This window comes from Gopherus flavomarginatus, chromosome 24, assembly GCF_025201925.1.
Source record: "Gopherus flavomarginatus isolate rGopFla2 chromosome 24, rGopFla2.mat.asm, whole genome shotgun sequence".
In the NCBI taxonomy this organism is placed as follows: domain Eukaryota; kingdom Metazoa; phylum Chordata; order Testudines; family Testudinidae; genus Gopherus; species Gopherus flavomarginatus.
Window position 1 is genome coordinate 5,407,629 of NC_066640.1, and position 25,062 is coordinate 5,432,690.

The following is a 25,062-nucleotide window of genomic DNA, read 5'->3' on the forward strand; positions in this document are numbered from 1 at the left end:
GTCTGCTCCCTCCGGTCCCCCTACGCTGCTCTGGGGGCACAGAGGGGCCGTTATGTTGCAAGGCTCTGGAGGTGAATTCCCTAGCACGAGCCCAGCACAGAGCTGCCATAAGCAGCCACACAGTGCCTGCTTCACAAGCCCCAGAGCACACGGTATCAGAGATTCTGCACTGGCCCACCCTTCTGGGGAGAGGCCAGGCTGGGGTGCTAGCTGGTTCATTTCCCTGCTTGGCTACACACTCGCTGGGGGATCTTTGCTGAACTCCCACTACAATCAGCCCGAGATAGTCTCTTGGTGCCTCAGTTTCCCCTCTGTAACATGGGGATAAAAGCCCTGCTCTGTCTCCTGGGGGGCTTAGGATAAATATGTTAGTGATCGTGAGGGGCTTGGCTACTGCAGGGAGGGAAGCCAGAAATTGGAGCACAGATTGCCAGAGATTTTGAGCAGCCCAGGGCTGCTCTGACTTAGCCTGGGGGCAGGTTCAGTCCCAGCATGCGGAGGGCAACAGAAGTGGCATAAAGCTCCTATGCCCCTTTGCCCTGGTAGCACAGCCCAGAATGGAGAAGGCAAAGGGGGGATGCCCCAGTGGCTTCCATCCACCTCAGAGAGGAGGGCATGAGTGTGTGGGGGGGGGGGGGGAGAAGCGGGGGGGGGGAGGGTGGCTGCCCTGCTGGTGAACTCGTACTGTGCTCACAGGCCTGCAGTTGTGAGCTCGAGAGGAAGGGGGAAATCAGGCCTCTGGCACAACAAATCACGATGCAAAGCGCCATAAATCGCCCCTTGTGCTGGGCTCTAAAACCACCGTTCTCGGACCCCTCGAGATGTAAAAAAAGCTCAGATGGGCACCTGGTGAGAAGTCTTGTAAAATTTTACATCTTAAATCTTTATTCTTCTTTTCCCTGCTTCCAGTGTGACGTGAGGGATCTGTCTGTAGATATTTGGAGTAAAGAAAGGGGGTGCCCCAAATATAGGGGAGTCCTGTGGAAAGAGAAAACAGGCCGGATGCCGGAGATCGGGGACAGCGCACGTCTCCTAGCCACGCCTGCCCAACCCCTTTCAGAGAGCAGGGACTACACGGCAGGGCCATTCCTTCCCAGCAGGGAGATCAAATGCCGCTCGGTTCCCTCCATCCCTGCCCTCCCGGTTCTCACTGGTGTTCGATCCAAGAGAAGCTTTGCTCAGGGCCAGAGAGCCCTGCTCCTCCATTCTGATGCTACTGAATTGGGTAAGGCAGATGGGGGGTGAATCATGCAGTGATCAGATCCCAGATAGGAAAAGGCATGGGGCTCTGCAGGGATAATTAACCCCCTCAAATCTGCAGCCAGGCCAGGACTCCAAGCCATCTCATTGCTAATGTCCGAACAGCTGCATGATGGGAAAAGGAATAAGATGGCTCCCGAGCTGTTTGCAGTGGGATGGGGTGACAGAACCCACGGCAAGCTCCGGAGACGGATCGAAAGTGGCCTCAGCACTCGGAGCAGGAGTCGGGAAGGTGAAGCCGGTCTCCTCCCCACTGCATGGGGACTCCTCTAGCTGGGGCTGCCCAGGTTGAAATGGGATCCACCCAGCATGTCCCATCTGTAGTGTGTGGCTGGGAGGCGGAGGGTAACCCAAGCCGGGAGCACCGTGCCTTGAAACACAACGTACATTTGAGGACTGGCCACTTCCCACCAGCTCGCCAACCTCAGTGTGGGCTGGAGCTGGGGCCGCCCAAGTTTGTTACACCTCCATGGGGGCAGCATGGCCTGATCCCTCCTCCGGGTCAGAGTCCGGGATGGCAGCTGGGGCTCAGTTGCGTTGGCTGGCCAGCTCCTGGGAGATGAACTTCCGCAGGCGCTCGAGGTACTGGCTGTACAGTTCAATGTCATTGTGGCCAGCCCCCTCCACCCACAGGGGCTCCACGGCCTTGGGGCAGCGCTCGTACAGCGCCAGGCCGTGCGAGAAGTCGATGACCTCATCTTCGGTACCGTGGATGATGAGGACGGGTGAAGTGATCTTGGACACCTTCTCGATGCTGCAGGGAGGAGAGAAGCAAACAACCCCCTGAGCAAACGCTGCCCTGCATCAAGCACCTCCTGTCACCAGGGGCGCCCCAGAACAGGCTGCAGTCCAGACCCCATCACTGAAATGCAGCCACCTCTGGGGTGGAGGAGGAGAAGCAACCTACTAGCTCATAGCCTGGTGCACAATTTGTTGGGGTGGAGGGCCTGAGGAATTACAGTAAGGACTCACAGCAAACCCCACTCTGGCTCCCCCCCCCACACCATTCTCAGCTAGACTGTAAACCCCTCACAACAGGGGCTGTGTATCCTCTAACACCCCACAGACCAGTGTTAGCCCACAATAATGGGCTTGCTAGGAGTGCCAGGAAACCTGGGGCTAGGGCTCCACATGGACTGGCCATCAGGGTACGTCTTCACTGCCAAAGAGGTGTGTTCTGAACTCGGGTTGAAATAGCACATGGCAGCTCAGGCTGACAGCTCAAGATTCAGCCTGGGCTCCATCTGCATCTGCTCAGCCCAGTCCAAAGCCAAGCTGCCACGCCCTCACTACTGTTTTCACCTGGTTCGCTGACCTGAGTTCAGAACGCACCTCTTCTGCAGCGAAGACGAACCCCAGGGACTCTGGCTCTGCCATGCTCTGACTACAAGGGAAAACAGGGGGCTTCTCCAAGCCAGCGCTGTCAACTCCTAGATTCCAAGGCCAGAAGAGACTGGTGTGGTCATCTGCTCTGACCTCCTGCATGCACGGGTCAGAGGATTTCCCCCAGTGCTTCCTGCAATGGGCTCAGAACTCGGACAACCTGAGCGCATCCTTTAGAAAGAGCCGACTGATCACCAGTTAGAGATTCCAAGTGATGGAGGATCCATCACCTCTCTTGGCACAGTTCCCCAGGGATTTTCCTTTCGATATATCCCTGTTCCTGGAGGGTTTTAAGAATAGGTTGGACAAAAACCTGTCTAGATTTACTTAGTCCTGGCTCAGCCCCGGTGGCTGGACTAGACAACCTTCCCGGGTCCCTTCCAGCCCGACACTTCCATGAGTCTGTGATTGACGTTGCCTGTAACTGACCATTATGTGTACACGGCTATAGAATACCCGTGGCTGGCCTGGGTCAGCTGACTTGGGCTCGCAGAGCCATCAAATTGCAGTAGATATTCTGGCCCCAGCTGGAACGCTGGGACCCTCTCCCCTTTGCGGGGTCTCAGAGCTCAGCTTCCAGCCCGAACATCTACTCCACAATTTTACAGACCCACAGCCTGAGTCAGTGGACCAGGGCCAGTGTTTTACTGCAGTGTAGACGTACAAACTAGGCCACGGCTGTCACTGTGATTACACAGGGGCGCTGCCCGGAACATAACAACCCATTCTGCTGATGCTGCACAAAGCAGGAAAAACCTCCCACGCCCACTTGGGCAACTAATGTCTGCAAGGCGGGTCGAGGGCCCCAGGCTGTGGTTCCAATGCAAGCGGGGTGCTGAGGGTACAAAGTAGCGCGGTGCAGGCATCCCGGGATCTCACTGTTTGGGGGGACCCGTTGCCACTTCTAGAGGAGAATCTGCCTTCGGTCCCCAGGCTGGCTCTGGTGCCCAGCAGACGTGGCAGCAGCATGAGAATGGGGGAGGGTGGGATTAAACCGGTGCCTCCCCTCCCCCTTCCAGGGGTGTCTGAATTTCCAGAGGGGCGGCTGGCAGCCAGAGGGGCACCAATTTTCAGACCTAGGTTCTTTAACAGGTTGTCTGCAACCTGCCATCTGGGACCGATGGACATCCATGCACACCTGCGGAGACGGGCACCTCCCAGGGGATAAGCAGGTGTCACAGCCACACAGAAAGCAGCCCCAAGGCTCACCTTTTACCTACAATCCCTTGTGCTGCCCCACACCCCTCCAAGGGCCAGCTGCAGTTGGAGCCCATGTGGACACTGGGCCATCGTCCCCTGGCAGCTCGAGCTGAGCTCACTCCCCAGCTGGGGAGGGGCAGGGTGGAGGAAACACTCACTTGGGGAAGGCGTCGAAGCAGTACGTCTTCTTAGTGTCGGGGAAGGCAACCCTCATGCCCGAGGTGAGGGGCGAGTGGAGCACCACGGCGGCACACTCGTAGCGGGAGGCCAGGTCCACGGTGGGCACCGTGCCGATGCTCTGCCCATACAGGATGATGTTCTCTGGGCTGATCCCGTACCTGGGCAGGAAGGAAATCTGGGGGGTTAATTCCCAGGCGCTGTCCAACTGGGGGAGACATTCTCCCTGCAGCCCCGAAACCACAGGCTGATGGTGAACAAGGAACTGTCTCGCCCAGGCCAGGAGAAGGTCCCATAGGCCCAGATCCTATGACTCCCTGAGAGTGGGGGTCCTTGGGCAGAGGACAATAGTTGGCGGGATTCCCCCCTGCCCATCAGGGACCCCAGTACAGGGCAATGCAAAGGGCTGCCCGAGCTGGCTATCTCCCTGTAGGCCACCTCGGCAAAAGGCAGGTTAACCACCCCCAACCACAGAGACTGAGTGACTCCCCCATGCTCTCATAGCCTTGTACCCCGGACTCCCAGCCACGCAGCAGCCTGTTTCCATCCTTCCCAAGGAGGTGTTGCTGGGTGTGGCTCTGCACTCCCCCTGGGAGCCGCAGCAGGGAACCGAACCCTGCACTCAAGCTTGTGGCACTGATTTGCCTCCTAGCGAGGGGGGGGGGAGGGGGCCAGCCCCCAACACACAGGCCCCCCACCCTCGGCCCTGATCCCCCTCCTCCTGGCCGCTGCAACGGAGCTCAGGGCACAACTGAAACAAACACCCATCGCCAGGCCAACATACACGCAGGCACCGCAGAGACTGCCATGGTGACTGGCTTATTCCCTCTGGGTTTCGGGCCCCGCCCCTTCCACAGGTAGCTGGCTCCCCCCTCGCCCCCCGATTCAATCAGACCAGCCTGAGGTGCCTCCCCACTCAGTCCTGGGCACGCTAAGATCCTTGGGGCTGAGCTGCCCTGGCTCATTCCCCACAGTGAACATGACTGAGTCCCGTACACACCCTTTGCCCGTGCAGGCTTGTGGGGCTGATGTAGGGCAGGGAAAGCTGGGGAGGACGGAGGGGGAAGTGGGCAGAGGAGGGGATGGCTGCTCCAGCTGGGGGCATGGGCCCAGGGAGGTGCTGAGGGTGCGGGGGTGGGGGGAAGTGTTGGGAGTCGGAGCAGAGGCAGCAGCAAGGCAGGGAGGGCCATGGACGGGAGGGCGGCCCAGCCAGGAGCCAGCAGAGGGACTGTTGGGTGCAGGAGAGGCAGGGGCCATGGATGGCTGGGACGAGCCACCAGGTGTGGGGGGCTCCTTGTCCCACCCAGGATTTTAAGCAAGACATTGGGCAGGCCCAGGCGGGGGGCTGGCCCTGCAGCTGGAACTGTCGAAGTCAGCCTCCGAGCTAGCCAACCCCAGGCTCCCAGCCCTCCCCGCCAGCAGACGGCTGCAGCAACACGCCAGCCCCATGGTCTGCTCCAAGCCGCAGGGATTCTCTGGATTACGAGCCCTGTAGGACGAGGACTGGTCACCTGCCTGGCAGTGACCTACTTCTGCACAATGCCGAGGGCAGAGGCAGGGCCGCACGCGGGACCCAGGCAGACGCTGAGCAATTAGCAACGTCAGCGACTCCAGTGTTCATTTCCCCGGGGCGTTCAGTGCTGGGGAAAGATGCCACGTTGGCAGCCGTGGGGATAGAGGCTTCTGTTTACCCGCAGCCTGGGCAACAACCAGGCAAACTACCTCCCCCGATGTCCTCTGCTCCAGAAGGACACACCTCTCCGGTTGGATCACTGAGGCCCGGTCAGCACAGGGGGCTTGGTCTTTCCCCCGAGTTTGGAGCCTTCCCTCTGGGTGAAATACAACTGAATTGCCAGTTGGTTTTCTCGGTGCCAGTGCAGCCTGCTCTGGAGAGGGATACTGGTACTGAGGGACTGGCCAGCGAGCCCCACTCAGGGCTGGGAGCCTTGACTGGGCCACAGACCAACCTGCTAAAGTGCTGTGTGCCAGGAGGCTTCCAGTCATTTCTGCCCTGGGGCAGAGCTGGAACCTGGAGAGGGAAGTTGGCTCCTGTTGCTGAGTGCCCAGCCCCACTCTGTGGCTTCTCTCTTTTAACGGAGCCCAGCCCACGTCCTGCCTTCTCCCAAACCGGAAGGCTCCCCACGGTGCCGGGATATGAGTCACCCCAGGGCAGAGCTGCTGGGTGGGCTGGGACTGTCTAGCGCCACCATATAAATCGCGGCCTCCGGCCTCTCCCTCCTGCTTCCCCCTCTGCAGAGACGCCGGCCCCTGCCTGTGACTGCCCGGATGACAGGGCCTGGGGCTGTGACACCCCGGCCGCAGTGCAGGCTGCTCTCTGAACAGGCACTAGGCCACCAGGGGAGGGACAGGCGGCCTCCTCCAAAGACCACAGGAGGAACCCGCCTCCCTGCTGAGTAGCACGAGTGTAGCCGAGTGGTAGCACAGCAGCTTGGGACTCAGAAGAGCTGGGTTCTGTTCCTAGTGCTGCCACTGAATGGCCATGGGCAAGTCCCTACCCTGTGCCTCAGTTTCCCTTCCTGCCCTTTGTCTCTGTTGTCTAGCTAGGCCGTGAGTGCTCTGGGGCTAGGACTATCTCACTCCGTGTCTGTGCTGCACCCGGGACAATGGGCCCAGGTTTAGCTGGGCTCTAATACAACTAGTAATAAAGGGAATCTGGAGGGGAGTGTGGCATCCTCTAACGACAAGCAGAAAAGGTCTGAAGCTTTATTTGTTCCCTTGTGTGCTTTGTTACATTGGGAACTCAGGGGTCCTGGCCTGGTTAGACACTGAGCAACAGCAGAATCAACAGGGTTAGCCACGGGCAGCCTGTGCCCAGGGACTTCTACTCAGGCTGTTTCCACCACTTCCCTTATCACCTTATTTCCTGTAGGAGAAACACTCCCTGGAAAGAAGATTCAGCAATTCTGCCCAACCAGTTCAAAACTCCCGCTGCACATCTCAGAGTCACCCCAGGAGTTCTCCAGCTAAACCAGACCTGCCACCCCCGCCAGACCCCAAACCAGGCAGAACAAACCTTCCAGGCCCTTTTCCTACTGTATCAAAAGGGGCACAAACCTCCCCACAGCCCCTTGCTGGGCACCTTCCAGAGCAGCCTCAGAGACTCCCAGCCTCACTTCTGCAAGCCCCCAGCATCCAATCCACGTAGCCCCCCTTGGCGCTGATCGGTGCGTGACAGGAGAAAGCATCCAGGCCCGTCCCTTCATGCCAAGTCAGCAGGGCTCATGTACCATGGCTGGTTCTCCAGGATGCTTCTTTTTGCCACCTGTCCCCCAGCATCCCGCTCACCTGCCCCTGCTCCCCACGTGCTCCCATGGAGAGCTGCCAGCCTGCACTGGGAGTGGGATGGGAACGCCCTCCAGAGCCTGCTTGTTAAACCACCTGCAAGAGGTGCTGGGGAGACACAGGAGGTGCCCTGCCCTCCACCAGCTGAGCGCCACTCACACTGTCCTTCCAGCTGCAGTCCTGGCTGCCTGGGGCGTGAGCTTTCCCCATGCCTGATGCTGCCCCTGTCCCTGATCATACCCTGCCCAGGAAGGAGGGGTTCAGCCTCTGGGGCCCGGGCAGCCCTTGGCCTCCTCGCTGAGGCCAGTTAAAGCCACTATGGCCACTGGCCCTGCCCCCTGGAAGCTGAGCTGGGACTAGGGTGACCAAACAGCAAGTGTGAAAATTTTGGACAGGGAGTGTGGGGTAAGAGGAGCCTATATAAGAAAAAGACCCAAAGATCAGGACTGTCCCTATAAAATCGGTTCATGTGGTCACCCTACTGGGACCCACCAGCCCTGGACCACAGTCACACTGGCCACCCCAAGGGGAAGGCTCCGTCCCCACGGTTCCCCCGTAGCCTGCCCACCCCCGCCGCCCTGTGCTTTAGCTCAGCCCTGTCCCCACCCCACCAGCAGCCTCCCCTGCGAGCCCCTTCCGAGCGGCTGTCTCGCCCAGCGAGGTTTCCTGTTTTCCACAGCGCAGGCCACGGGGCTTTCCTGGCCCTCCCCGCCCCCACGGCACTCTCTGCAGCGACCTCGAGCTGGGCTGTCTGTATCTCATCAGGAGTGACGGGCTCCCAGCCACCTGAAATGCAGAGCCACTACACTGCTGCCTTCTATGCCAGCTGGGCCTCCTCCGGGCACGCGGCTGCCCTAGCGAGCTGCAGCAGTGGCTGCTTGATGTCTTGGATGTCCCTGTGGCCACATCTGGCTGTGACAGCTGCCATCTCGGCCAATGCACCGGGGGGCAAACCGGGGACTTCCAGAGCTAAAAGCGTGCCAGGGCTGCTACCGCCTGAGCAATTCTCCCAGCTGGGGCTGGAACAGACTCAGATCTAGAGCTGGGAGAGAAATGGAGTTTGGGGGTCGCTGGCTAGCTGTAAAACACTGGGGAAAAATTGCTGCGGGTCGCCTCAAACCCAAACCATTCTGATGTCTTCAGCAACTCGCAGAGTCAAAATAATTAGTCAAGTCTTTTTGATGTTGAGCTTCGTCATCCTCCATCCTCTCCCACACCCCCGTTTTTTCATTTTTTAAGAACAATTAAAACTCATTCTCAATCGTAAAATGAGATTCAGTTTCAAAAACGTCATAATAAAACATTGCTGCTTCTTCGGATTTTGGAGGGGGGGAGGGGGATTGAGACATTTTTTTCTGACCAAAACAATTTGCAGAACTCAAAGTGAATTCGCAAAATGTTTTGGTCAACCCAAATCTGCCTCTTTTGCTGAAAAAAGTTTTGGCGGGAACATTTCCCCAGCTCTCCTTGTACCAGCTGTGGCTTGGGCACGGAGAGGGAGCATCACACATGCACTCCCATATTGAGCATCCAACAACCCCCCTGTAGCCTGAGTCGGGGGATGCTGGGATTAGGAGAGCTCTCCTCACTCTGCATTGTCTGCCCTCTGCCTCAGCCACTTGCCTTTCACGCTGGTGCAGATCTAGGCTGACCTAGAGACCTGGGAGATGGGGCTCCTTGCTGGTGGAGGGGCAGAGCCAGGTGGCGGCCGCATGCTGCAGCCAGCGTTGCTTTGCCAGATCGCCTGACAGTTTCATGTTGCAGGGTGAGAAGATGGAGCCTGGTGAGACTCCATAGAAACATGAGATTTCCCAGCAACACTGGACAGTTCATCCCAGCAGAGCAAGCCTGGGTCCTCCCCGTTGAACACATGGGGAAACAGAGGCATCGCAAGGTGGAAGTGACATGATCCACTGAGTCGATGGCAGAGACAGAAAGAGAACCCAGGAGTCCTAGCTCTCTGAGATTTAAGCCAAAAGGCTGTCTCTCCTCTGTAAATAGCTGAGAAATCTGCCCATCCCCCTCAAAATACTCCCCCATTTTTAGCCCAACGCTCAGGCTTTGAAACCTGAACCTTTTTTCCAGGCTCACAAAGGTGTGTAGTGGGTTCCCTCCTATCACTCCCCATTATATCAGTGACACGTCTGTGCTCTCTGGCTCCCCGCAGAGCGGCTCTGCGACCGCAGGGAAAGCTGCTCTCCGATACTGCGCACACGACTGCAAGCCCCAGAAATCTCACCCTACAGCTGCCCCAAAGGAGCAAAAATCCATCCCACCAGGTAACAGTCGTCCAGATCATAAATAACCCTTGGCCCTGCTCTAGCACGTGACCTGATCTGAGGCTCTCAAAGAACTTGATGCACAATAAGCAAAACCCGTCATCGCATCTCCTACGAGACAGGTGGGTATCGTTCTCCCTGTTTTACATGGGGGAAACTGAGGCACGGAGGGGTGACATGCCTAAAGTCACAGAGTGGGACTCGGCTCTCTGAAGGCCTATCCACTGGGCCACGGTGCCTCTCTCAACCCTAACCTGCAGCTCTCCCTCTCCCACGTGCTTCTGGCCCTGAGCTCCGCACATGTCCCTCAAACCTGAGCCACAGCTCCCATGCTATGCCAGCCCTTGGATCCCCCCAGCTCTGCCAATACCTCCCAGTCCTGACCTGCAGCCCCCTGCTATCTTGGCTGTGGGGGTCCTTCCTGTCCACAGCTCTGCTGATGCCCCTCAATCCCGACCCATAGCCCCCATTATGCCAGGCCTGGGGTCCCCAGGCACTGACTGCCTGAGAAGGACTCCGGGAAGGCCAGATCTTCCTGTATTCATTTCCCTTTACGACCCCCTCCACAGCAGTCTTGGGCCTGTGGGGCCACTGGGGAGGCTAGCCGGCTCCAGGGGGAGCTCACCTCGTTCTCAGGGCCTGCCAGGCCGCGTCGATGTCGGCGTAGAGATTCTTCTCCGAGGGCTTCCCCGTGCTCACGCCGTAGCCCGAGTAGTCGTAGGAAAAGATGTTGCAATTGATGCGGGTGCCCAGGCCGATGTAGAAGCTGCTCATCTGGCCCAGGTCCACGGCGTTGCCATGGGAGAAGAGCACCGTGAACCTGCCGGGGCAGAGCCGAGGGTTAATAAACAGGGAGAGGCGGCCAGAGGCCCTGGGGCACTGCTGGACACCGCAGCCTCCCGCCAACTGTCCTGCTGCCACAGGGACCCAGCACAGGGCTGGGGAGCCACTAGCAGCACCTCGCTAGCCAAGGGCAGGGGGAGCCACAGGAGGGGGCATGGGGGAGGGGAGTTTGGGGAGGGAAGAGGATGCAGGGGAGATCAGGGGGCACGGAGGAGCCGGGGGGGGCAAAGGAGCCCAGGGTGCAGGGGAGGGCCGGTGCCAATGTCATTCCAGAGGAGAACAGGGAGGAGGTGGGAGATGGAAAGGTAAGTCCAGCAGAATGGAACTCAACCCCTCCCCATCACCAGCCCCCTCCCCAACCGCCAGCTCAACACTGCCCCCCCTCGCTCAGTCTAACTAACGTTCTCCTAGGCCCCCCCGCCCCCCCGCATGCTTCTAGTGGGGGGGGCAAGAGGCTGGAGGCTGCACACCCCGACGGCACAGACCCCGTGAGCGCAGGGGGCTGGGCCCATCCAGTGCCCAGAGAGGGCAACCACCTTCCATTGAAATGAACAGCGACGTCTCCCAGACGCTGCCCCCTTCCCCACCCCATTGTCACTGCCCCAGGGGGCGGCATCTAGGGCCAGTGCAAGACACGCCTGGGGGGGGCTCTGAAGGAAGTGGTGACCAGGCACTAGGTGGCGCTCTCCCTTCTGAGTTCGCACTGGGCTGACGCCATGGGGTGGGCTAAGAACCTCCACATTAGAGGGAGGGGAGTGGGTGACTCTTCCCATCGGTTGTTTGCAGTGTAGTTGTAGCCGTGTGGGTCCCAGGATACCAGAGAGACAAGGTGGGGGAGGAGGAAACAGCTTTTACGGGGAACATTCCCACATTAGCGACAACTTCCTGGACACGAGGATCAGCTTCCAGAATGGAACCCTACAGACAACCATATATAAGACACCGCAGGATCTCCCCACCTACCTTCACAGATCCAGTAACCACCCCGAACATGCCAAGAACTCTGTTCTCTGCAGCCAGGCACTCAGACACCACAGAACATGCTCAACGGGGTAAGTCCGGGATACACACCTTAACACATTTAAACCCGCCATCATCAAACTAGGACATGCCAGCAGAGAAGTAGATCGCATTATGGAACGGGCCACCCCAAAACCTCAAGAGAACCTGCTTCAGGTCAGAAATAAACCCCCTCCAACTGCAGACCTCTAGTTTTCACCTACCATCCGACACTGGAATCCAACGGGGTGTCATCAAACAACTATAACCCATACTCAGTGGGGACCCCCCATGAAAGAAATAATTCCTGAACCTCCATTTCTGGCCTTCAACCCTTAACCTCTTCAAGATGACCATCAGACGCAAGCTCCCCACACCAACGCAAAGGGGCCCCAGACCCAGCCAGAACAACAGATGCAAAACCTGCAGAGAGATCTTCACCGCTACAATGATCAACACCCCCCAGCCCAACACACTTTTCCAGATCCACGGGTCCTACACCTGCCTGCCACAGCATGTGGTGTGCCTCCTCCAGCACACTAAATGCCACAATAACAGCTGTGTGGGTGAAACCAAACAATCACTATACTTCGAATGAGCTCACACAGGGAAACGATAAAAGCCAAACACACCCCATCACTCTGTAGGTGGACACTTTTCACAAAGCGATCACTCTATACCTGACCTGTCAGTCCCAGTCCTCAAAGGAAACCTGCACAATGCTTTCAAAAGATGAGCCTGGGAGCTTAAATGCATAACTTTGCTAGACACTAAAAATCACAAACAGCAGAGACACTGGATTTATGGCTATGACAACGATCTGTAACCCGCTAACCCCCCCCTTTTTGTCTTATGACTGCAGAGGTGTTAATGGACAACTCTGACTTGAATGGCCCCTTACTTACAATACATGCTAATCAAACTGTTCCCACCTTGCATTTTGCTGGGAGGCTGGAAGGACCTTTCCCAACCCTGAAGAGCCCTGTGTGGCTGGAAAGCTCCTCTCTCTCACCAACGAAGTTGGTCCAATAAGAAGCATTACCTTGCCCACCTTGTCTCTCTTTCCGCTGGGGCAGAGCTAACTTCAGTTCCGTGCTTAGGAGTGCTGTGCTCCGGGGTCCTTTCAGTGCCTTTGTAAGATGGGGGGCACTCCTCCCCTTCGGCATGTTGTGAGCCTCAAAGTGCGAATGCTGCTCAGAGCGAGGACGGGGGACGTGACTCGGCCTTACTCCGAGGGGAGAGCAGATCTTCAAAATGCACCAGGGAAAATCAGCTCCTGAGCAGTCCACAGCCCAGGGGAAGGGAGGGGCAGGGAGCCACACGCTCCCTGGATCCCAGCAGCCAGAGAGAAGATCAGAGACCGAGCACCTGGCAACCAGATGGGGCCGGCGTCTATGAGGCCGCCAAAATCGACAAGGCAGAGAGGCTTGGCCGGCAGCATCTGTAGCCGGACCACGTGCTAACACACTTGGTCGGCTTAGAGGCAAAGAAATCCCCTGCAATCCCGGCCTGTCCTAACGGTGCGCTAAACCCAGGAGCCTGCAAAACAAAATGGGGGCAGGTCTGTGCTTAGATCAGCTCTTTATGGCACTAATGGTACGACTGGCACATTTGGAGGCAGAAATCATGCTCGTGGGCAGCCAGTTCCTCTTTGCCAACCCCGGGCCCCCCTCGCCCTGCCTGCTCCGCCGCTGGGTCACAGCGCTGCCTGCAGGACAGCCCCACAGGACAGACGTGCAGTGACACATCCCAAAATCCGGGGCTTCTAGGCCTGGATGCAAGGTGGAAGGAACCCCGACCAGAGCTGGTGTCTCTGACAGACGGCGGGGTGACCTCATGCCAGCCATGGAGAGCCTGAACTGCCCATCGGCGCCAACCGTGCTGGAGGATGGGACGGGACGGGAAGGGGGCCAGGCAGCAGGTGGCCTGGTTGGGAGTGCAGCCCCCAGAGCAGCATCCAGCCCCAGACCTCTCCCACAGCTTCAAACCGTCAGAAATGGACTACGCGAAAACCTCCCATTTCTGCTTTGCTCAGCTCTTCAATTCTGTCCCCCTCAGCCTCCCCCAGCATTTAAAGTCAGGTCCTAAAGCCTAAATGGAAAGCTGAGTGGTTTTTAAAAATCTTGGTCATAGTAGCAAAGGGCTTTTAATCTAGACAAACAGTAACTGGGCTAATTTAAGTCAAACGGTTTCTAAATTAATTTAGATCAAACAGCCCTCTGGTGTGGACACTCTTAAAGCATGTTCAAGAGGGCCTCCTCTTGGGAAAAACTTAATTTGGTTTGTTACCAAATTCAGAATCTAGTTTAGCTAAAATCACTGTAGTTTCTGCATGCAGAGCAGGCCTCGGGCGCTGGAATTTACAGGTGGAGGAATACCAAAAAATAAGTCCCATTAAAATGTCTAAATCCATTTCTAGCATACAGTAGAACCTCAGAGTTACGAACAGACCAGCCAACCACACACCTCATTTGGAACAGGAAGTACGCGATCAGGCAGCAGAAGAGACCAAAAAAAAAGCAAATACAGTACAGTACTGTGTTAAACAGAAACTACTAAAAAAATAAAGGGAATGCAGCATTTTTCTTCTGCATAGTAGAGTTTCAAAGCTGTATTAAGTCAATGGCCAGTTGTAAATGTTCAATTACAAACATTTCAGAGTTACGAACAACCTCCCTTCCTGAGGGGTTTGGAACTCGGAGGTTCTGCTGTAGTTTCTCCTGTGACATGTGGTATACACTGGTTGCATGATGGTGGGAAACGGGATGTCGGCTTTATTAGCACTCATCTGGATACTCTATATACCTTACTTGTGTAATGGGCTTTCCAAACTCAGGCTGAGAAAACCTCTCTAGTATCATCCGGCATTCTCTGCTGACCCTGCTGTACGCTTACATTTCAGATCGACCTAGTCACATCACTTGGGGGGGGGGGGTGAAAAGTTCAGGCTCTCGTGCCGTAGTTCAGCCAACCTAACCCCCAGCGTACGCAACTGAAGAAGCAGTTACTTCCCTTAAGCTGTAACTGCAGTTCTTCAGGATGTATGTCCGTAGGGGCGCTCCACTTCAGATGTGCGTGCGCTTCTCGTGCCCTTGATGGGAGATTTTCTGATAGCAATGCCCGTTCAGCCCGCGCATGTACCCTTCAACGCCTCCTGCTGGACACCGAGGCTATACAGGGGTACGTCGGCAAACTGCCCTCCGTGCCTTCTCCACTCAAACGTCTCCGCAGAGAACCGTCTGAAGCAGAGGGGAAGGAGAACAAGTAGGGGAGCACCCATAGGGACACACATAGATTCACAGACTGTAGGGCTGGAAGGGACCCTGAGAGGTCACTGAGTCCAGTCCCCTGCCCTCATGGCAGGACCAAATACTGTCTAGACCATCCTGGATAGACATTTATCTAACCTACTCTTAAATATCTCCAGAGATGGAGATTCCACAACCTCCCTAGGCAATTTATTCCAGTGTTTAACCACCCTGACAGTTAGGAACTTTTTCCTAATGTCCAACCTAAATCTCCCTTGCTGCAGTTTAAGCCCGTTGCTTCTTGTCCTGTCCTTAGAGGCTAAGGTGAACAAGTTTTCTCCTTCCTCATGACACCCTTTTAGATACCTGAAAACTGCTATCATGTCCCCTCTCAGTCTTCTCTTTTCCAAACTAAACAAACCCAATTCTTTCAGCCTTCCTTCATAGGTCATGTTCTCTAGACCTTTCATCATTCTTGTTGCTCTTCTCTGGACCCTCTTCAATTTCTCCACATCTTTCTTGAAATGCGGTGCTCAGAACTGGACACAATACTCCAGTTGAGGCCTAAACAGTGCAGAGTAGAGTGGAAGACTGACTTCCCATGTCTTGCTCACAACACACCTGTTAATGCATCCCAGAATCAAGTTTGCTTTTTTGCAACAGCATCACACTGTTGACTCATAGGTAGCTTATGGTCTACTATAAACCCTAGATCCCTTTCTGCCATACTCCTTCCTAGACAGTCTCTTGCCATTCTGTATGTGTGAAACTGATTGCTCCTTCCTAAGTGGAACACTTTGCATTTGTCTTTATTAAACTTCATCCTGTTTACCTCAGACCATTTCTCCAGTTTGTCCAGATCATTTTGAATTTTGACCCTGTCCTCCAAAGCAGTTGCAATCCCTTCCAGTTTGGTATCATCTGCAAACTTAATAAGCATACTTTCTATGCCAATATCACATCTCGAAGAACTGTAGTCACTGCACAAGGTGAGTAATCTCTTCTTCAAATAGTGTCCCTATGAGTGCTCCTCTTCAGGGGACTTCTGAGTGATTTCCCCACAGGCAGGAGGAAGCTTCAGAACTGAGTCCAGAACTGAAAATAGTACTTCTGTACCCTGAGCCCCATCAGATCTGATGGCCTGTATCAAGGCGTAGTGCTTCGAAAATGTATGTACTGAAGCCCACGTGGTAGCCCTACATAACTCAAGACATCGGATGTTCTTAAGCAATGCTGTGGATGTTTCTTGTGATTTGGTAGAATGTCCTGTCACCTTTTGAGGATGATGAACGCTTGCGATCTCCTAACAAGTGACAATACATCCAGCTATCCACTTCGACAGTCTCTGAGCAGCAAACGCAGATCCCTTGGATATATCCGCGGAGGAGATGAACGGCCTGGGGGACCTCTGAAATCACTCGGTCCTATCCAAGTAGAAGGCCAGTGCTCTTCAAACATCCAGGGTATGAAAACAGAACTCCTACAGAGGTCTATGGCTCTTGGAAAACCAATGACATATGAATAGATTGGTTGGGGTGGAACTCTGAGAGAACCTTAGGTAAGAATTTAGGGCATGGGTGTAAAGAAATCGTATTCTTGTAAAGGGGAGATCCGCCATCAAAGTGCCAATCTCCTCAACTATACGGGCATTGTGATGGCTCCTAAAAAGGCTGTCTTCATAGATAAATGGAGTAGAGAACAGGTTGCCATAAGTTCAAATGTTTCATAAAGTAACTGAGTACCAGATTGAGGTCCCGGGTTGGGGTCAGGTCTCTCTAGTCTGGGGATAGAGATTCCCCAAACCCATAAAAAATCTAGATACAGGAAGAGCCAATATGGAAAATCCCTCTATATTTGGATGAAAGGCTGATATTGCAGCCAAATGGACCTTAACGGAGTTAAGTGATAACCTCAATTTCTTCAAATCCTGCAGATAATCCAGGATTGCCTCCTGTCGGGGATCAGCAGCCACTACCGCCAGACCCTCGGAGAACACCCTTGGGACCAAGGAGAGATCCAAGAGGACGCTAGGGCTCTGTCTCAGGCCAAGGTGCTGGAGAAGGAACTGAGGGCGGTTCACCCGCTCGTCCCTATGTGACCTCGGTGTTCGGCAGGAGGAGGCACAGGGTGCACGCATGGCCTAAATGGACACTGCTAGTGGAAAAGTCTCCGATCAAGGGCTCAAGAGGCACCTGAAGTGGAGCAGCCACAGGGACACTACTTGAAGAAGAATTTTTCCATCAACCTAGCCACTGCCGCTCAGAGAGTTGGGTTAACTTCCATTGCTTTAGGAAACATCTACACTACAGGGCTACAGTGGCGTAGACGGGGCCTTAGTCTCATGCTGTTAACGCTGTCAAAGCCCTTCACAAATGCCCTTTCATTAAGTTTAATTACAAGCAGGAACTGTACACCAATTGGGACCTTTTCAGCCACCACTAAAAGGCACCCACCTCTGGCAGCTGTTTAACCCTGCACTGGCACGCTGTGTAATCATTTAGGACAGGAAGTGTGCAATACCCTGCAGGGAGGATTCGCTTCAGAAGAAGGTAACTACCTGAGAAAGGATTCAACCAGGACCAGGAGCCAGGTCTAACATGGACAGAAAGACCCACTTCCACCCACACAGCGTGAGGCAGCACTGCCTCTGAGAGGGGAGTGCCCCCTGCTGAGTCACTGACGTCTGGACGTCTCCGATCCAAAGAGCAACCCATTTTGAGAGACCCAGTGCCCAAGGTGGCCCAAGCAACAGACATCACGCCGCACGTCAGCCATCAGGAACAAAGGCAGTGACACAGGAATTCCAAAGGCAGCTGCGAAGCTCTCGGCTGTGCAGACAGCTTACGCAGCAGCTGCTGGCTCCCAAACTCAGCCATGCCCCTGCAAGCCCTAACCACAGGCAGGATGAACGGCAGCCTCCAGGGCAGGCCACTTACAACATGAGGTAGCCTCGGTGCTGCTCCCTTGTCTGCCCTTCCCCAGCTGTCATTGCCAGGTGCAGCCACAAATGTTAGAGGTTTAGGAGTGGGCCAGGCAAGTCCCACTCCAGCCTACGGGGGCAGCAGGGAGCCTCGGAGAAGACTGGCACAATTTCAGCCCCACGCAGGCTAGCAAAACATACCAGCCCAGGCACAAAATCAACTGCATTGAGCACAACGGTGCCGCTAGATGCTCCTGTGTAATACACAGAATAAACACGCTCAGGAGAAAGGCACTCAGATACCACAGTGATGGGTAAGGAATCAGAACCTATATAGCACAGAATCATGGGGGGCAGATGGGGAACTAGTGATATTTCACTTGTCCATGACAAATAGTTGCCAGCCTGGGCATGTAGAAGGTTGTTAAGTATTTGAGACGCCCTCTATCTCGGGACTATTCTGCCGTGCAAGGCAGGTTGACAGCAAAGACCTAGGTCTCTACGTGTTAAGATGTTATTCACAGGGAACAAATCTATAATAACGGGCTCTTCAATCTACAGAGAAAGGTCTAACACGATCCGATGGCTGGAAGTTAAAGCTAGACACATGCCAACTGGACATAAGTGGCATATTTTTAACGGTGAGCGTAATTAACAACTGGAACAATTTACCAAGAGTCATGGTGGATTCTCCATCACTGAGAGTTTTCAAACCAAGATTGGATGTTTTTTTTTTACAAGACCTGCTCTAGGAATTATTTGGAGGCAGCACATTATGCACGAGGTCAGACTAGATGATCCACAGTGGTCCCAACTGGCCTTGAATCTATGATCCCAAATCAAACAGAAGGGGCAAAGTAGGAAAAAATATATTTATTTTATATATATATAAAATCATATTTGTGACTTTAAATCCCGTCTTTGTTTTTTGTTTGTTTTTTCCTATTTAGAAATAAAATCTCTAACATTTTAGACCCAAATTTGCCAAAGCAGCTCCTGATTCTGTTGGCTCCTATTATCACCACTTCAGACACCTAGGGAAGCCTAGTGATCAACCCCTGGAGCAAGCTACCAGGTGGACATCATCTCTGGATATCTTCAAATCTAGACCCAATGCCCTTCTGCAAGATGCTTTAGCCCAGGGGTTTTCAACCTTTTTTCAGTTGCAGGCCCCTAAAGTATTTCAAATGGACATGCAGACCCCCGTAGTCTGCGGATCTCCCGGGGCCTGTGGACCCCAGGCTGAAAACCACTGCTTTAGCCAAACACAAGTGATTTGGCTCAATACTGGGTGCAATTCTCTGGCCTGTGATACACATGAGGTCAGAGAAGATGTTCTAATGGTCCCTACTGGCCTTAAACTCTATGAATCTAAATCCCGGCTCGATTGAAGTCAATGGCAAAACTCCCACTTTTGCAGGGCCAGGACATCAGCCCACGGGTGTCGTTTTCAGAGATGGTGAGCATCAGCAGAGCCCAATGACACCAGCTGGGGTCCTGGGCGCCCAGCACTCCCCAGCAGTCTCAGGCTGGGCACCTGGAGATGGTGAGTTGTGAGTTCTCATCCCGAGGGTCACATTACCCCTGCCTGCCCCATATTGCTATGTGGGAGGGGAATCCTGACTTAGAGGGGGCGGGACCCCGAGACAGACCAGGTTGGGAAGCATTGGCTGGAACAAACACGGAGCATGCAGTCAGCGGTGCTGGAGAGCAACGGCCCCTCTGTGCAGTACATCCATAGCCCACGCCAGCCATGGGCCTGGACTGACTTGGGAAGGGCTGGCACTGGGATCGCACTTGGCCGGCACTTGGCCTGACTGCTGCATGGTCGGCAAGGGCGTCGAAGGGTGGCTCTTCCATTGTGGACACCAACCAACCACTGGGCTGAGACCCACCCCTGCATACACAGCGGATGGAGAGGTACTGAAAAGACGCCTGCCTTGAGGAGAAGGCAACCCCAGCCCTTCATCAGGGCTAGGGAAAGGCTGTGCGCTCTCTGTGGGCGGTGGGTGGGCCTGGGGAGGGAAGGGAAGGGGTTAATTGACACCGACATTCTGTGGCGCTCATTGGCCTCCTTATATGCTCCCCGCTGCCAGCAGAAAGGGTCTTCTCACTGCCCGTCGCACCACAGCTCTGATCCCAGCTCAGCGCCTCTGAGGGACCCTGCTTTGGTTTCTCAAGGCTCAATCTGGGCACCCCGACGGCAGTGGGAAGGAGTAGGGCACCGTGGAAGGGAGGGAGACGTGACTGCTGGATTGGGGACATGCACTTTTGAAACCCGAGCAGCTCATGGGCTGATCTGTGGCAGTAGGGTGACAATGGGAGGAAGAGACACCCGGGCAGATGCCTGGGTAGGTGGGGCTTGCAAATCATGGCATGAGGGGCACAGAGGGCTGGGGGGAGGGGATGCGATGCCACTGAGACTCCTAGCTCAGGAGAGCAGCTGGGGCTCCAGGTGAGAGTCAGGGCCTAGAAACCCCGGACTCAGCTAACGAGACTAATGAGCCCAGCCCGCTAAGTGGGGCAGGGGAGTGGAGCTGAAGATCGGGTGGGGACAGGGACAGAGAAAGGACCCAGCGCTGGGCCACAGTCCATAAATAAAGCTACCACTTGCTCCGCCCCTCCCTGCCCCCAGCTCTGCCACCTGAAGCAAGGGGCCAGCAAGCCGGAGGCCAGTCCCCTACGCTCAGGTGAGGGAAAACCCGGCCAATCAGAAGTGGGCAACAAGGCCTTGCCTTGCAACCCATCCTTGGGAGCCTGGAATTGGCCTCCAGGGCCCCCAAACGAGCTGTGAATGTCTCCGGCAAAGGGGTAGGGCCCCCACAGGAGCCTGGACACCCCTGGCGCAGCACAACTCACCCATTCGCCTGATTCAGCCTCGGCATTATTAGTCAATAACCTTCTGCCCTGCGCCAGCAGCATCCACTGGCGGATCTTACAGTACTTCACAACAATCAGCTAAGTAGGCAGAACAATCCCCCCTCCCCCCGGTATAGCATCATTTCCCTCATTCTACAGATGGGGGAAACTGAGTCACAGAGCAGGGGAAGCAATTTGCTCAAGGTCAGCAGCAGGGCTGAAAATGGAACCCAGGAGTCCGGGTCAGCAGCAGGGCTGGGGACGGAAGCCAGGAGTCCGGGTCAGCAGCAGCGCTGGGGACGGAAGCCAGGAGTCCGGGTCAGCAGCAGGGCTGGAAATGGAAAACAGGATCCGTGCCCCAAGCTCTGTGCTTTTTCCTACCTCCCCCTCCTTCGATCTTTTTGTTTAATTCCATCCCCACTTCAAGTTATGAGCAAAACAGGTTTTGAGAGCCAACCCCCAGTGAGCATTCGCCAGGGCATCTCCAAATCTCTGTGACTGGGCATCTCGCTTGGGAAGGTGCCAGATTTGGCACAGGGTCGCTGCAGGTCAGGAAGTGGCGCCATGTCGGAGCTGCATTGGCACAGAATGGCACGCTGCCTACAAAGTGTTCCAGACAGAGGATCTGCAGGACCCCTGGTCCAACTGAGTTGGAAACGCTATAACCAGCAGCAGTCAACACCTGCGGTTGTGCCCTGCTCTGCAAAGAGGGCTCAGCTCCCAGCCCCATCCACAGCCTGCCACTCACCTGGCTCCGGGCACACACCGGATATACATGCAGCCGACCCGGTTCCCCCGGCCACTCTTGGTTAGAAACACCTCGATGGTGTCCAGCTCCCGCTGGGCGTACTGGAAATCCGCCCGGTCCGTCAAATGCAGCTTCCATCGCCCCGCGGTGCCTCCTCTCAGGGAGCTGGTGCTGCCCACGGGCTCCGGCTCGGGGACGACGGTGTAAGTAGGCTCCGGGGGGAGGAACGCCAGCTTGGCCGCTATCCGGCTGGGGCAGGGCGGGCAGCAGAAGAGGCAGCACAGCTCACTCACCGACAGTCCGTTCATGGCGACGGAATCAAGCGTGGAGCTCAGTTTATTTTTCAAATTCACAAACAAAATCAAAAGGTTTTTTTTTTTTAAATCAGCAGATCCGGCCTGGTAACAACCCGTCTCCTTAGCCTCCCTTCGGCACGGCGGCCGTCAGAACCAATGGGCCAGGCATGTCCTGTGCGCCACGGCACTGGTCGAGGTAGGGTGGGCCACCCTCTGGCCTTCTGCACCTGTCGGCAATGCCCTAGGACCGAAGGGGATGGATAAGGGGTTCATGAGAAAGGACGTGCAGTGCAACATGGCAAAACCAGCATCCCAGCCCACGCTCTGAAAGCTACACAGCACACAACCACACAATACACACCCCTCCCCAGAAAAAACACAAAACACAACTGCACAATACACACCCCTCCCCAGAAAAGCACACAGCACAACTGCACAATACACACCCCTCCCCAGAAAACACAACCAAACAATACACACCACTCCCCAGAAAATCACACATAACACACCCTCTTCACTGAAAAACACATAACACTCATCACCTCACCAAAAACATGTTTTATACCTACACAATACAACCCTCTTGCTGCAAAATGCACAATAGACACAAAAAAATTTACCACCCTCACTCCAAACCCCACAAAACACAACACATACTCACACAACACCCTCCTCCCAAAAAGCACATATTACACAGCCCTCCCGTAAAATACACACAATACGCCCACACAACACATATTGGTCACCAAAACCCACATACCCACACCGAAAACCACAAAAAAATACCCCCACGCAGTCCTCTGCTCACACATAATTCACCCACCCAACATCCACCCGCCACCAAAACCCACACACGGTAGGTACAGCCACACAACACACCGAAAACCACACATACATTCATACTGACAAAAACCACATACAGCCCATAGCACTCACCTACCGAAGCCACACTCTGACCAACGCACGCTGATCACCAACACACACGGCATACCTCCTGCGTCTCAAACCCCACACACAACACAATACACAATGCCCACCATGGCCCTGATTCTGCAGTCTGGTTCCCTGCCCCCTCCCGCAAAGCTCAGATGACGGGACATGGGGCTAGCATGTTGCAGGTGCTACCATCATCCCCATAGTAGCATGGCACCACATCTACTCCAGAAATTACACAACGCCCCACACATGGGCAGCAATTCTGCTGCACATGCTCACAATCAGGAGACAGAACGTAACACACACACCAAAGTGGTTTCTGCAAGTTTGGGCAGAGCCTCCCGACTGAGGAATGTTAAACTAGCCCAGACCCCGAGGAATTCTACTCCAGCTGCTTCCGCAGGCGGGGAAAGAAGAGGAAAGGGTGGAGGGAAAGAGGACCGCGAAATCGAAGGCTTATATGGAAATATTTCTATCTCAAATAACCGGATCCCCCCACTCCCAGAATAACTGGATTACTGCACACACACATCTCCAGTTTGGGACTTGTTTTACATTAGGGGCCAAATTCTGATCTCACCCCAGTGTAAATCCTGAGTAGCTGTGCTGAAGACAATGGAGTTCCTCGGGATTTAGGCCTGTGTAGGCAAAAGCAGGATTGGGCCTCTGATGTGACTTCCCCCTGCCTCCCAACACAAGCTGACGGGGGGCAGGAGGGAGATGGAAAATCATCTATTCAGCCCCTACCCCCATACCCCCCCAATAGGTCCCAGGATCAGCGGCTCACTTCCTTCCATTTCATTGTGCAGTTACTTAGCAGAACAGATCCTTCTCTCCCATTATATAAATGCTACATTAGAGACATGCAACATAGAGAAACACACCTGTTCACACTAGACATATGTGTCTGCCACACAGACATGACAGATGCACCAATATACATGTGCCATTAGACACACGTACTGCCGCATGACCCATCTGCACGATACACACGCATTGCTTTATCAGACACATGTACACAAACGCACCATGTATGACAGGCACACACTGTGGAGATGCACACACAAACACTAATGTACGCTCATTTTTCACGGCCACATGCACGAGACAAAACCAGAATACATGATCACACACCCAATCACCTGTATTACAGGCACACACTTCTGCGTTGTACTATAGACACATGCAGGATAGAAACAGTAAAGGCTCACGCCCACACTGGTCTACACTACAGACATGCAGAACAGAAAAACCACACACACATATACACCCATCTACACTACACACGCACAGTTTTCTACACTACAGCTTGACAAAGCCTTGGCTGGGATGATTTAGTTGGGGACTGGTCCTGCTTTGAGCAGGGGGTTGGACTAGATACCTCCTGAGGTCCCTTCCAACCCTGCTACAGACAGTCACACGCCTGTCTGTACTAGACTTGTGCAGCATTAAGATACACACACTTATCTACACTGCAGACAGATACAGCACCATTACAGTGCTACAAAACGCAGGAAAGTATCTATGCTACAGACAGACACTTATCTCTGTTCCCAGACACCAATGCATCGGCCCTGACAACAGTATTTTTGGGGCAGAAGAAGGGACCAGCCACCGGGGGAAACGACTGCTTAAAAGAAAAGAAAACTAGCCTCCCCCACTCCTGCAAGGGTCAAACTCCAAACTTAGTGGGAGCGGGGGGGGGAGGGGGGCCGGACACAGCATTTGGATTTACACAAGCTGGCTGCGATCCTGCCCTTGCAGAAGTCAATGCCAGGAAAGGGACCTCCCCCCACCCCCACTGACCAGTGCTCCCCCGCCTCCCCCCCAGCACGCTAGAAAACTGGGATAATCACCCCCACATCCTGCAGGCGCCTCGGGCTCTGCTGAGCAGGGCAAGTTCGGAGCTGGAGATATTGAAGGAGCTGAGGAAGGAAGACACCAGCAGCCCGGGGTGGGGGGCAGGGGGAAAGAAGGGGCGAGGGGGGAAATCAGCTGCTAATGGGACTGGGGGGGGTGATCGCAGCTGGGGGAGGCGGTACGGGGGAGATTGAATCAGCTCCCAGATGGGCTGGAGGCTGCAGCGGGATGGTGGGCTGCAGAGGGCTGGGGGCTACAGCGGGACGGGGGCTGCGGGGGATCGGGCTGGGGGCTGCAGCGGGACGAGGGGTTGCAGGGGATCGGGCTGGGGGCTGCAGAGGGACAGGGGACTGCAAAGGGCTGGGGGCTGCAGCGGGACGGGGGTTGCAGGGGATCGGGCTGGGGGCTGCAGCGGGACGGGGGCTGCAGGGGATCGGGCTGGGGGCTGCAGCGGGACGGGGGCTGCGGGGGATCGGGCTGGGGGCTGCAGCGGGACGGGGGTTGCAGGGGATCGGGCTGGGGGCTGCAGCGGGACGGGGGCTGCGGGGGATCGGGCTGGGGGCTGCAGAGGGACAGGGGACTGCAAAGGGCTGGGGGCTGCAGCGGGACGGGGGTTGCAGGGGATCGGGCTGGGGGCTGCAGCGGGACGGGGGGCTGCGGGGGATCGGGCTGGGGGCTCCTAGGCAGGGCACCTCGGTCCCTTATCCGCTGCAATCTCCGAAGCGGGGAGCATCCAGGATCCGAGCCGGTA

General features: G+C 55.4%; 1 protein-coding gene across 1 annotated transcript; it reads right to left on the bottom strand.

Annotated features, from left to right (window-relative positions):
* Positions 1-850: 850 nt before the first annotated feature.
* Positions 851-24,607, bottom strand: ABHD17A (abhydrolase domain containing 17A, depalmitoylase). The gene is made up of 5 exons (XM_050933812.1): positions 24,308-24,607; positions 21,220-21,756; positions 10,228-10,422; positions 4,002-4,181; positions 851-2,014 (listed from the first exon to the last, which is right to left on the bottom strand). The coding sequence occupies exons 2-5, from the start codon at positions 21,525-21,527 to the stop codon at positions 1,789-1,791; spliced, it is 909 nt and encodes a 302-aa protein (XP_050789769.1). The 5' UTR covers positions 21,528-21,756; positions 24,308-24,607; the 3' UTR covers positions 851-1,788.
* Between the last annotated feature and the right edge of the window lie 455 nt (positions 24,608-25,062).